This window comes from Nasonia vitripennis, chromosome 1 (genome assembly GCF_009193385.2).
Source record: "Nasonia vitripennis strain AsymCx chromosome 1, Nvit_psr_1.1, whole genome shotgun sequence".
NCBI classification, from domain to species: Eukaryota; Metazoa; Arthropoda; class Insecta; order Hymenoptera; family Pteromalidae; genus Nasonia; species Nasonia vitripennis.
Window position 1 is genome coordinate 32,267,730 of NC_045757.1, and position 12,223 is coordinate 32,279,952.

Here is a 12,223-nt window from a genome sequence, read left to right on the forward strand (position 1 = left end):
TAATTCATATATATTTTTCTGATTTTTGATGAAAAGCGATGCAGTTTATTATGGAGAGTTTAACTTGTTATAGTTATATACAAATGATGATTAGGAGAAAAGTAACTCTAAAGTATTTAAAATGATATGTTTAACAATAGCTTTTTAACAGTCTACTAAACTAGTTGACATGGATGAAAAAAAATAATAAAATTTCTGTGATTTCAAATGAAAAGTGAATGAAATGATTTTAAAAAACAAAGAAGTGACATGAAAGATTTTTTTACTTACGGTTTGGCGTTTTCAAAGTTAGACAATTTTTTCCTTGCGAAAAAAGCTGTATAAAGTCTGTACAAGGGATTTCAGTACAACAATGTATGCATATTTTCGCATACTCTGCATAATCACTCGCAGCCAATTGTTCAGACTTTTCACATTATCCTTCGACACTTTTATAAATGGATTCAGGATCTAAATTCTTATGTACTTTATCCAATACTTTAAAATTCCAAAAATATGCTTATCTGCTAGTATTTCAACTTTAACATTTTTTAATAAGAATTTCGATCTTTTAAGTCCGTTCTAAAAGCCGTTCTAAAAGACTAACCAGCAAAATTTTCTACAGCTTTTTTCATAAGGGTTTACGTAATAGTTGGATCATTATATACGTCATAACTTCAGGTAAAGTTTAAAAATATACTATTGAATTAAATTTTTTGGCTAGTTAAATATATAATGAAGCAACGTGAATTTTAGGTGCATAAGGTGTGGGGTAAGTAGGGTTTTCTTTGGATTCCGAGCAAGATGATGTGCGTATATCGATTCGATTTTTGAACTATAAAAGTTGAAACTATTTATTTATACATATCTATTCTTTTTTTTTAATTTTTAAACTACTATTTATATTGAAAATGATTTTAATAAAAGATTTAGATTTTTCTGTTTTTCTTTAGATCGCAAAAATCAGAGTAGTATTTTGAAAACTTTTTTTTTTAATAAGAACTATAAAGAAATTTTGCTTCATGTAATTAACAATCATTGAAAGTCTATATATTAGTTATAACTATAAACTTTAAGACTAGCACAATAAAATTAGCAAGAAATAAAAAAAATCGAATCGCACACGCTTCCCTAATCACCCCCATCCAAAAATCCGAGCACATACCTTCTCGGCCTTGTCTTCATCAATAGGATAAAGATACTTGTCGAGCAGATCTTTCCAGAACATCTCCTCTTGCATCGATAGCGCCTCGACCTCGCCCTTCTTGAAACACTCGTCTTCGAGCCAGTAAGGCCTCGAAGGGAATCCAAGTTCCCCACGATTGTTCTCCGTGTTCTGACTGGCTATCGTCTCAGTCTCGCTGTCACGGCCGTCTTCCTCGGCAGGATCTTCACCGATCGCTCCGAGATGGTCCGCCGATCGCGAACCTACCGATGAGGCGCGTCTGCGGCCTGAGTGACCATGTGGGTCCACGGCTCTGTGATTTTTTTTAATTTGTGATTAGAAATGCCTTTTTTTCCCGATGTCTAAATTAAAAGTGAAGAAGACAGACGTACTTCTCGATAGTATCGAGTCTTCTTCCAAGTTGCTCCAGAGATTCGGCGATGGCGACGAGCTGCTGCTTCTCGTCGGACGGTTTACCGTGGGTACAGAGCATACACTTGAAAAGACCGGCCAGAGAGATTTCGATGGAGCCTTGATCGTCGTCGTTGTTACCGACGCCGTTTTGCAGGAAACCGAGCAAAGACTTCTGCTTGGCTTTCTTCCTGGCTTCTTCGGCTTCCTTCTTCTCTTGCTCGAGTTCCTGGTTAAAATTTTATTATTTAAAATTTAATCCTGTACATTTCATTCATTCACATGTCATGCTACCGTCAGATAAGCAGACTACAACTCAATGCTTCACTGCATTAATCAAACCCTAATAAAATAAGCAAAACAAGTTGAAAATCTTGATAGCATCACTCTCACCTTCTTCGTTTTCTTGACCTGAACCTCGCGCGTACCCCAGGTGACAACGTTAAGATTGATGATGGAGTACAGGATCAGCAACAGGTACATCGAGGGTATCGAGAGCAGATATATTATACCCGGTACTATACACCAAAATTCTTGCGGATGTAGACAGGCTGCTATGAAGAACGAACTCGACAGTGATATCAAGAATATCGCCGAGGGCGAACCTATACCGTCCTCCCCCAACTGTAACGCTGTACCGACTATCACCGCCATCATTATCATCGCGTATGCCGTCGAGAGTATTTGCGCGCATAGTAGCTGGAACGTTTTAATTTGCCATTAATAATATACTATATCATAAGTTATTTTGAGAAGGCGTAAATGTTATACCTGTATGCTAGCTTTGCAGGTGAAACAGATGAGCATGAACAGTAGGATAGGAATAATGTTGTAGTAGAAACTGGTCCAGTTGTCGATCTTGAAGGCTGCGACGAAAGCTCCCACCAACATAAGGAAGATCGTACCAGGGCCCAAGATGGTACCACCTTTAGCGACACAAATATACGTTGTAAATACTGTAATATACACAATTAAAGAATTTTACACAAATGCAACATCGCGTACCCATGAGGAGTATTTGGTAAGAGATGTAGGGCATGGAAATGTTGTCGTTGATCTTGATAGTTCGCTTCGCGTCCATCAGCAGGTCCATAATGTTGGCGATTGTAGAAGGCACCCATCGACGACGTTGGTTGTAGAATTCGTTGAAACCTTCGGGCGCGTGAGTATAAGCATCACTAGCAGCTGAATACTCGACCTGAATTCATTATACAAATAAATATCGGGCGAATACGCCTATTTCAAAGCATAAATCAAAAAATTCCTTCTACTAACCCGATAGCCTCTCTGAAGCAAAAGCGTGCAAAGCCATCTATCCTCGCCCTGATCGTACTGCACGTAATGTCTAGCTTCGTCGGACCTCGTGGTGTACTTCTTCATGACGTTGTCGTCCATGAGAGCTTTGCCTCTGAACAGGGAGAAGCAGCCAGGACTACAAAGTACACAACCGATCATGTGCTCGGTAGCCTTTTGCAGCCAATGACCAATGGCGTACTCGAACATCTGGTACCAGACCATAGGACCTGAGCCAACCGGATGGATACGACCACAAGCTGCACCAAGATTCTTGTTCTTCTTCATGAGATCGACCAGAAGCTTCACGGCTAACGGTTGGAAGTCGATGTCACCGTCGAGGGTCAGGAGGAAGGTGTTCTCAGCTATCACTTCCTTACGATCGACGCTGATCGGCAACTCCATAAGACGGTGACCGAGAAGGTAGTACATGTACATCACCTGTGAAGCGAAAAATTGTCCGTATGACGATTTGAGGAAGTAAGAAAAGTAGAATATAAGCCTGTGAAATTCAAACACACCTGGCTCCATCTTTTCCTGTGACGAATCTTACTCTTGTCCTTCAGATGCGCGATCATCTTGGTCTTTCCGGGCAGTGTCCAGGCGAGTCTACCACCATAGGGTGTCGGGTACTTTTTCGGTGGCCTCACGTACATCCGGGTCTGGTGCACGTCCGAGGCAGCCTCGTCCAGAGTGTTGACCAGCAGCTTCACGAAACGATTCACCTGTGACTCGTTCTCGTCGTGATCCGACAATTCGAACGCGTCGTCGAAGAATATGTGAGCTGTAAAGTGGGTATTTTAATTTTAGTTTTTAATTCCAAAGAGCGCAAACGTTTCATCTTGTATCACCAAAGGAAAAAAAGTTTTTACGATCTCTTGGCTCTCCGTAAAAACTGTAATAATTTTTCTTAACAGCTGAACGTTTATCGCTTATGGAAGCAACTTTGCGTAATAAAGATAACGAGAGACGCTTACTTTCGAACTCGTAGTAATCGGGATCGACGACTTTGAGGTACTTCTGGGCGACTCTCCTGGCGCACTGGTCCTCGTCGAGCCTGAGGATACTCTTCAAGAACTCGATCATCTCCTCCTTGTTCTCGTGCCACATGGTCGCGCATGCATAGATGCGCGTCACGTGATCGCTGCTTTTAATCGCCGAGGGTGGCGTACTCGTGCCGTCCGTCTGTTCATAGATCGTCTCGTAATCGCCGTCACCTTTCTCTTTCTCGATCTCCGCTAGGTCCTGCGAAATCGAGGTCGACCCCCCGTCAGTATAACAATACCTGCTGTATCGCTCCCTTCATGTCTTTTGTTTTCTCGTGCGTTTTTTTTTTTGACAATATTTTTATCTTGATAATTATTCTAAAAGGACGTGCTAGTCAATGGTGAAAGCTTCCGGCTTTTATAATGATATTCAATCGAAAGTGCGACTGTATAAATCAACATTTTATAAACTATTCTATTGGGAATTTTTAATTGTCGCGATTGATCAACGTCGATTGAATTATTAATTTCAAGCTTGATTTTGATTGCTTACCTCAACTTTTACTTCCGGCTGATCGTCCCTCTTTCTGTTGAGTCCCATTGACTGGTCCACAAGCAGAGCATCATACATGGGTACGACGAAGAGCTTCTCGGTGGCAGCCAACCTCTCGCACTTAGGGGTCCATATGTGAATGGTGAACCAGGTTTGGGACAGGAGCCACAACAGCCATACCCAAGCATATTGTTTGGACACGAAGTCATTGAGGAAGTAAGGCGGAGGCGACTCGAAGAACAGATAGTCGGGAATCGTGCCGTGGAAGAAACAGGGGTCTCCGTTGCGTAGACCGCAGGCCGCGATCAGCAGAGACACCGATACGGGGATAGTTAGGTTTACCGGGAAGGCGTAGCTGAAGCCCTGTATCAGGATCTTGCAAGCGAATTTACCTGGAGAGAACAAAAATAAAAACGTTAAAATCGTCGCATTATTCATGTTTCAACCTAGGTTATACGTAAACCTGAAACCAAACACGTTAGATTCTTACCGAAGATGTACATGAAGTAAGCGCAGAAGATGCACAGCAGCATTAAATATATGGGCGTGTGGAAATCGGCATCGACGATCTCGGTCTCGCCGTTCGGCAGGATCTCGAGCAGATCAGGTATGGCTCCGCCGCCGTCGGTTTTAACGGTCTGAACAGTGATCTTGTGCTCGCTGAATGCAGTGCCCAGCATGGTAAAGAAATGGCCAACGTTTTCACCCTTCATGTGTATGATCACCAGGCTACTTATCACGAACGCGATGATCTTCCAGACCGAGATGAAGATGTAGGTGAAGTAGCGCGTCTGGATCAGGTCTCTTTTCACGCGGCTGAGAGACTTTATGATACCTGGAAGCAGTTAAATGGTTATTATTTAATATTCAATTCAGTATTCCCTTTATTAAAATGCAGAAACCATCGTACCAATTGGACTCTGGATCGACACGTAGTTCTCCCACCATCTGCAGGAAACGAGTATAAGCGCGGGTGGTATGAGCCAGAGAGACGGGTTCTTTCTGTCGAGTAAAGGCCACACGACGAAACCTGTCGCCTGAGCTGCCAGGGCTGCCAGATCCACCAGGACTAGCACAAAACGACGTGACTCGTCCTTGTTCTTGTTTCTCGACATCATACCTAGAATTTTCAAACGATATATTCATACTAGTTCCAACTAGGTTCGAGAATAATCGAGTACTTTAAAGAGTAAGTCGTCATACCTAACAATCCAGGAACGAAGCATACGCAATTGGTGATCATGGCTCCCTTGATAACATCGAGATCAGGCAGCACCGCTATGAACATCATCGCCAGACCCACAACGTGGAACGTCTCCATGACAAAGACGAGCATGAAGTGCGAGGACAGGGGCTTTTTCCACGACTTGAAGACGCACATACGTATGCTGCGGAAGAGCGTGCCGATCTCCGGCACGGCGAACGTTATCACGATGCACCAGAACCAGGCTATCCGCTCCTCCTCCGGTAACGTCACCACGAACTGTCTGTCACGACCTGAGAGGGAAAAGACGGGCTTTTTTATGCAACCTTGAGATTTCTCGTGACTTTGTTTTATATACTATATATCCAATTCAATTGTAGTCGTAACTTCAGATTGACTTATATTCTTCGATTATGCATATTTCATTTCGTATAAGAATAGAAAACGAAAACCATCTCGCAATCGAGCTAATCACGAATAATATTACAAGCTCGTAAACGCGAACATTCTGAACGGATGTTAATCATTTTCAGCTGCGATGCGATGGTGTGTGTACATACAGCTGCGCCTACGCCGAATCGAACAAAAGAAGAGAGCACATCGTGTGTATATATATAGCTCTCGCATAAATTACGTTACCGCAGCGTTTTTCTATATATACACGTGCCTGCCTACTAATTTCATCTCGATTCCAAATGCACGACGGAGCTTCGTACGGAGGTGTATATAATACACATATAAAAGATGTCGAGAGAGCTGCAATCGCGAGAAAATTGCTTTAGGATAATAAAGAGTCGGGCTGGCGCTTCTTCGGCTTTTATTACCTGACACAAGCGATAGGCGCAATTACGCGGCGCTTAATGATTTATAATCGATCGATTGGTTAACGATTGTGTCAAACGAGTGTCTTTATCGAGCATTAGCGATCTGCTTGAATTACCGATCATTAGGAGAAAAAAAGCGATTACAGAAAGCTTTGAACTTCGATGCGAAAAAATAATTCGCTTTAAAAAATAATAATAATCTCCCGATCGAACTTGAGCCTCGTCGCGCTCAGCGATGCAAAAAACCGCAATAACTGCAGCAGCGCTATGAGTCCATGGTTTAGAATAGAAAGCGATAATAATGCAGCGCTTACCCAACTGCCGGTTGCAGTAGAAGACGGTGCGGCCGGCCTTGAGCTGCGAGGTCATGAAGAGGATGGTCCCCTTGGCGACGATACCGCTGCCCAGGACTATTACGAAGACTAGAAGATAGACCACGGCTTTTGTTATCTGGACGCTGATCTCGAGGCATCTCTGATTCGCCATCGAGCCAGAGTCGATCTTCGGCGGTGGGTCCCGGAACACGTCCCATCCTTTTGTCTCCACCACGGTTCTTTGACTATGGATTGTTCCAAGGTATATTAATTATAATTATATAAACTATAAACCATTAGAAAATATCAGAGGTGTCACAACTTTGAAGCATCAACTAATATATAATATAATCTCGAAAGAACGCATTATAAAATTAGCTTATTAATTACGGTCATCACTAAAAGTCATCCTTATTTCGAATATATATATATATATATATATATATATATATATATATATATATATATATATATATATATATATATATATTCGATCCCTCGCGGTTAACGGCTTCATTAACTTATTAACCAACTCGAGTGAAAAATGAAGCAAAGACTGTGGCACGCGATTAGACATACTATACACAGAGAAAGTCCACTGACCTGCCCATGTAGTCCTGGGTGAGAGGTGTGCTGTCGTCGTCGTCCGAAAAGTCATCGGGGCCACCGCCGCCCCCGGGCACCGAGCCATTTTGCTGATGTAAATGATTCTTCGACATTCTCGCTGTTTCTCTTCACCGCTGAAATGAGAAAAATCAAATTTTAAATTTAGCCGGACCATCTTTTTCTTTTTAGAAAGCTGCGTATGTGATTTATGCATAGCTACGTTTATTAGAGGAAAAACAAATTTTGCGAGACTTTCCTTTTCTCATGAAAAAGCGATGTAGGTTGACTTTGATTAATGGCGCTAAATTTGAAAATTCGCAGAGCGCGCGTAAATATACCTGTACGATCTTCTATTCTGACCGACAAATATGAAGCGAGACGAATAAATGTTGCAGAACGATGGCTTGCGTAGCTCTATATAAAATCGTGAGAAATAATATAAAGGGGTCAGATTAAGGCAATCCCTTGATTCATTATATATCCGGTGAAAGTGTGCAGCGAGCTCGAGTTTTAGACTCTCGACCGTTGAATTTTTCCTTGTTCCGTGAAAATAAACTCACCGCCTATTTTTAATGATGGACATATTGTCCGTTGATGGAACGCAGAGGAAGAAAGAGTTTCAAGAATTTATAGATACTTGCGCGGGCTTTACGATTGGGTGTATTTAAATATTCGATTCTGATGAATAGCGGTTCGAGTATAGTAATTCGTTACACATCTTCCTGCTTTTTTCAATACTCAAACTATTATTAGATAATCGGTGAACTTAAAAGTCGACGAGTCGATAAATTTCACTGTACAGCAATCGGCACAAGTAAGCGTAAAAACTTTCGCGTAACGCAGGCATTTTCGTCTCTATAGCCGTCGTAAAATTTGCACTTTTAAGCGACACCTATATATCCACGCGGCGAGCGTACGAGATCTCTGTGGGAAATTTTTCATTTTGAAATCTCGAGATATTAAAAAACCATGCAGCTAACATCACGTAGTAGACGGTTCGCATGCGGTTTGCAGATATATAATCGTCGGTGGAAGAGCGTTTACCGCTAATAAGATTCGCTTATTAGCCTACAAACGCGCTTTTTATCGTTGGAAAGCGTTTCATACTATAATACACGTTACATATACCATATAGTAATACTAACAATTTTTTAGAAATCAAAAAGTCAAAACCTCATCGATAGCACGTGTGAACGCTCTGTTAGTAAACACACCACCTCCTCTCCAACACATACACGCAAGCGTTAGGTACAATATAGACCTTATATGCGGAAAAGCATCGCTCGCGTGTGCATTGCACGCGTGAGAGAAAAAAAGAAAGAAAACTAGCAGCAGCGGCGGCGGCGGCGGCACGAAGTAGCGCACGGCGCAATCTGCAATTCCGCGCGATGCGCTACTACTCCTTGCGTAACCCCCTTGCACCGCAGTGCAACACGTCTTTTACACGCCTCTTCTTCTCTTCTATTCTCTGCTGCCTCTTCTCGATCTCTCGTGGCGGCGTTATATGTAAATCGCCGCTTGCTATTGGCGAAATCGAGACGCGCGATTTATGCTAATTATTTACGCGAGTTTTTTCTACGCTGCGGCATGTGTGCTGTCCGATTGAGCAATTTTTAGTCTGGCTCGATTTTTTCGTTTTTTTTGGAAAAAGATGTAAGCTCGGTTTTTTGCACAGCTCTGCCGATACCCGATAATCTCAGCTTTACGATATATTAAGACGGAATTACGTAAGCTCAACTGCCTCGCGGGATATTTTTTCGTTCGCGAGCATAACGGCGCGTTGCATAATTATTATTTTGCAAGTAAAGTATTTTTCTTCTCCCGGCGGCAGATGGCAAAAAATTAGAAATTTCCAAATTATCGCCATGTATAACGTGTACGGAGCTCCGGAAAACGCATACAGCCGCATCTCGGGAGCTCGTTTCGCAAATCGAGGGAGAGAGAGAGAGAGAAAGATCGTTATGTTGCGTGCGAGTAGTATACGGTATAATTGCAAGCTCTCCGCGCGCGCGAACGCTTAGCTGTTGCTCTCTTATAGTGTCTTAATTAATACGCGGCTAATGATAGCGGCTGAACAATAGCAGCGCGCTGTGCGCGTGAATTTCAACTGGTTTTTACTTTTAGCGCACGCACATCTGGTGGCGGCTTTACGATCGGTTGGAATTTTTAAGGCCCACTTAGCGAAAATCGCCTCGCGAGGGGCCTTGATGCGATATGCATAAGATCGGTATAACGTCTTCCTCTTTGTGTAAAAAAAAAGGATGTATACAGCCGACGGCCTTGGTGGCGTCGACTTTTACGAACCTCGATTATCGTTCCATGTTGCTCTCCCTTCGGCGAAAGGATCGCACTGGTTCACATTTGCACTAACGATCGGTAAGATAAAATATCTCACTCTAATACACGCACGAAAATGTCCGGACTATGCGTGTGAGCGCGAGAGATTCGCGCCCATGCACTAGACTGAAAACCCGGCGACTATATTATGGGAGCGCGTACGGCTCTCTCTCTCTCTCTCTCTCTCGCTCTGTTGAGAGAAAAAGTGAAAGATTCCGGGGTGGGGAGAGATCGGTATGGAGTAGAGTGAGTTTTGAATCGGGAAAATGTCGGAACGAATCGGACGTTTTTATTTTTCAACGGGATAATGTAACGGATCAAGGAATTATCAGTCCGTTAACGAAGGCTGCGATGGTTCGACGACACGTGGAATGTTATAGGCTGATAGAAGCTGTCGTAGTTTGGAGCGGGATACTGCACATATTTAAATTGACGTACGCGTAGTGGTCAAGATTGAGCATATCGTCGGGTGTGATTTACTTTTAATTTTTATGCTGACTTTCAGGGTCATTTTCACCCAAGGATTCTTCTTACATTTTCGCGCCACTTCTTCGAATACAACCACCGTATGTTTCATCCGATCCTCGACCGATCTCCCCACAGTGACGCTCGTCGGCAAACTTTCGATTCGTCAAAAACTAATACCTATACACTCATCTCTTCCAGTCACTGAATCCAGCAAGTCCTCAAATTAACCCATCATCACATACATAGCAAAAACTCACTCGCATCAGCCGCACGACAAAAGTGCAAGGCGAACGCGTTCCTTCGAAAAAAAGAAGCCGTGCTGCTCTGTCTTTTGTTCGACCGTAGATCCGGGGCTCAGTCTCGTTGTTGGTTCCTGGACGCTGAAGTTGTATACATATCTCTCTCTCTCTTTCTCTCTCGCAGTTCTGCGAGTGGAAAGTGAAAGGAGCGTGTCGCGTCGCCCGAGTTGCTTTACGTGCGCCGTGAGCAGAGAGAGAGAGAGAGAGAGAGAGAGAGAGAGAGAGAGAGAGAGAGAGAAAGATAACGTAGCAAGGACGTCCAGTAAGCGCGACCGGCCGTGTCGATGGTTACCGCCCTCGCGATATTGATGCTTGGGACATTTTTTTTCACCGGGGGCAGTTGCACTTGGGCTTTGTACTTCGAATTTCGTGATTTTTTGTGGAGAACGTTTTGTTCGGCGGGGGAGAAAGGCGTGTGATTAGGCACTTCGGGAAAATAAAATTTCTTCCAAAATTCGCTCGACATTCAAATCGATTGTCCGAACCTCGAAGAATTTAAAAAGAGAAGTCCGAGCGTCATTCGAATGGTGTATACAGAAAAACACGCGTGAAAAGAAAACGAGAAACAATATGATCAAAGCTGCGAGAAATTTGCATTCGAGATAGCAGAATTATGCTGCTCGCGAGAGATTTAATTCGTTCACTGACTCTTTCAGAGTTTTTGTCAGGTTCGTCGCCAATAGGGCGAGAATATAACGTATACACGCGGGGCTTCTTAGAAAGTCGCTTTGAAATGTCGATTTTTTCTCTCGTCGCATTCCTACATCTGATGCTATGGAAAATTATTCTGACGTGTTTAGGTGTGAGTTGAAAAAAAAAATTATAAGGAATCCAAATACGCAATTTTTCGAAAAAAAGTAAACTTTTTACAACTCTTCCTTTTCATCCACAGCTATATATATATACGATGACACCGTTCTCTTTTCGGCGCCTCGCTTAGTAGTCCTCGTTTTGTTACGGAGTTCGAGGACGTCTGTTCGCCTTCGCGTCTTTTCGGCCTCTTTCTCTCGCGGTGCTTGACACCTGCGTGAAACGGCTCTCTCGAAACAGAAGACGTGCGTAAACGAGATTCGTTACAACAGTAGATTCTCCTCGTGAATCACAGATTCTTCGTGATTCATCTATATGTGATTTTAGCGAATTCGCTTGAAAAAAAATCGATCCCGCGAGTTTCCGCATTATATCGAGCAGACGCTTCGCCGGAAACGGATGTCGAAAGCGACGTATTTACTGCATCTGTATCGAAACGTTCTTTCGAAGGACTTGTTCGCGAGATTCTCGTATCGCCAGCAGTATCGTTCAAGGAGAGGATATCGAAGAGAAGAACGAGACACGCAGATCACTGAGACACACACAGCAGGGAATTCGACAAAAAAAGAATGCCGCTCGTTTCCGAAATCGACGAGCCGAGTTGCCGGCGCTCGTTAGTGCTTGCACGCGCGCTCGAGATGCCCACGGGCGCAAATGGAGCAAGAAACGCACACACACGCGCGCGCGTGATCGGTATATAGACTGATACCGATTCTGTACTGGCTGAATGCTTCTAAGTGTGTATACTGGTGGCAGATCTTTCTCTTTTGGAGTTTTCTATTGCAGGCCGCTTGAGAGATTTCGACACTCTTCAGCGTTGGATTTTCGTTGGTTTATTCCCTTATTTACGTGGCGTTTTCATTTTATTTGAAATGAAAAAGGAATCGTGAGTGTTGCAGTTTCGTAAGTGTGATAAGTATTGAACGGGAATCGCATATATAGGTACATTTATATGACAGCTATATAAATTCAAC

The 12,223-nt window shown here is 43.1% G+C and overlaps 1 protein-coding gene across 2 annotated transcripts in view; it reads right to left on the reverse strand.

The window, feature by feature from the left end:
• The window catches only part of LOC100118280 (chitin synthase chs-2), a 31,360-nt gene that overhangs the window by 4,398 nt on the left and 14,739 nt on the right, over positions 1-12,223 (reverse strand). For both annotated transcript variants that reach the window (XM_008216907.3, XM_031933531.1), the window contains exons 2-15: positions 7,333-7,469; positions 6,730-6,974; positions 5,591-5,884; positions 5,298-5,507; positions 4,878-5,222; positions 4,388-4,779; positions 3,826-4,093; positions 3,370-3,632; positions 2,831-3,289; positions 2,561-2,753; positions 2,327-2,481; positions 1,949-2,254; positions 1,537-1,784; positions 1,145-1,457 (exon numbers count right to left, since the gene is read on the reverse strand). In XM_008216907.3, coding sequence (XP_008215129.1) covers positions 1,145-1,457; positions 1,537-1,784; positions 1,949-2,254; positions 2,327-2,481; positions 2,561-2,753; positions 2,831-3,289; positions 3,370-3,632; positions 3,826-4,093; positions 4,388-4,779; positions 4,878-5,222; positions 5,298-5,507; positions 5,591-5,884; positions 6,730-6,974; positions 7,333-7,448 — 3,807 coding nt within the window. In that variant the 5' untranslated portion in view covers positions 7,449-7,469. The remainder of the gene's footprint in view (positions 1-1,144; positions 1,458-1,536; positions 1,785-1,948; positions 2,255-2,326; positions 2,482-2,560; positions 2,754-2,830; positions 3,290-3,369; positions 3,633-3,825; positions 4,094-4,387; positions 4,780-4,877; positions 5,223-5,297; positions 5,508-5,590; positions 5,885-6,729; positions 6,975-7,332; positions 7,470-12,223) is intronic.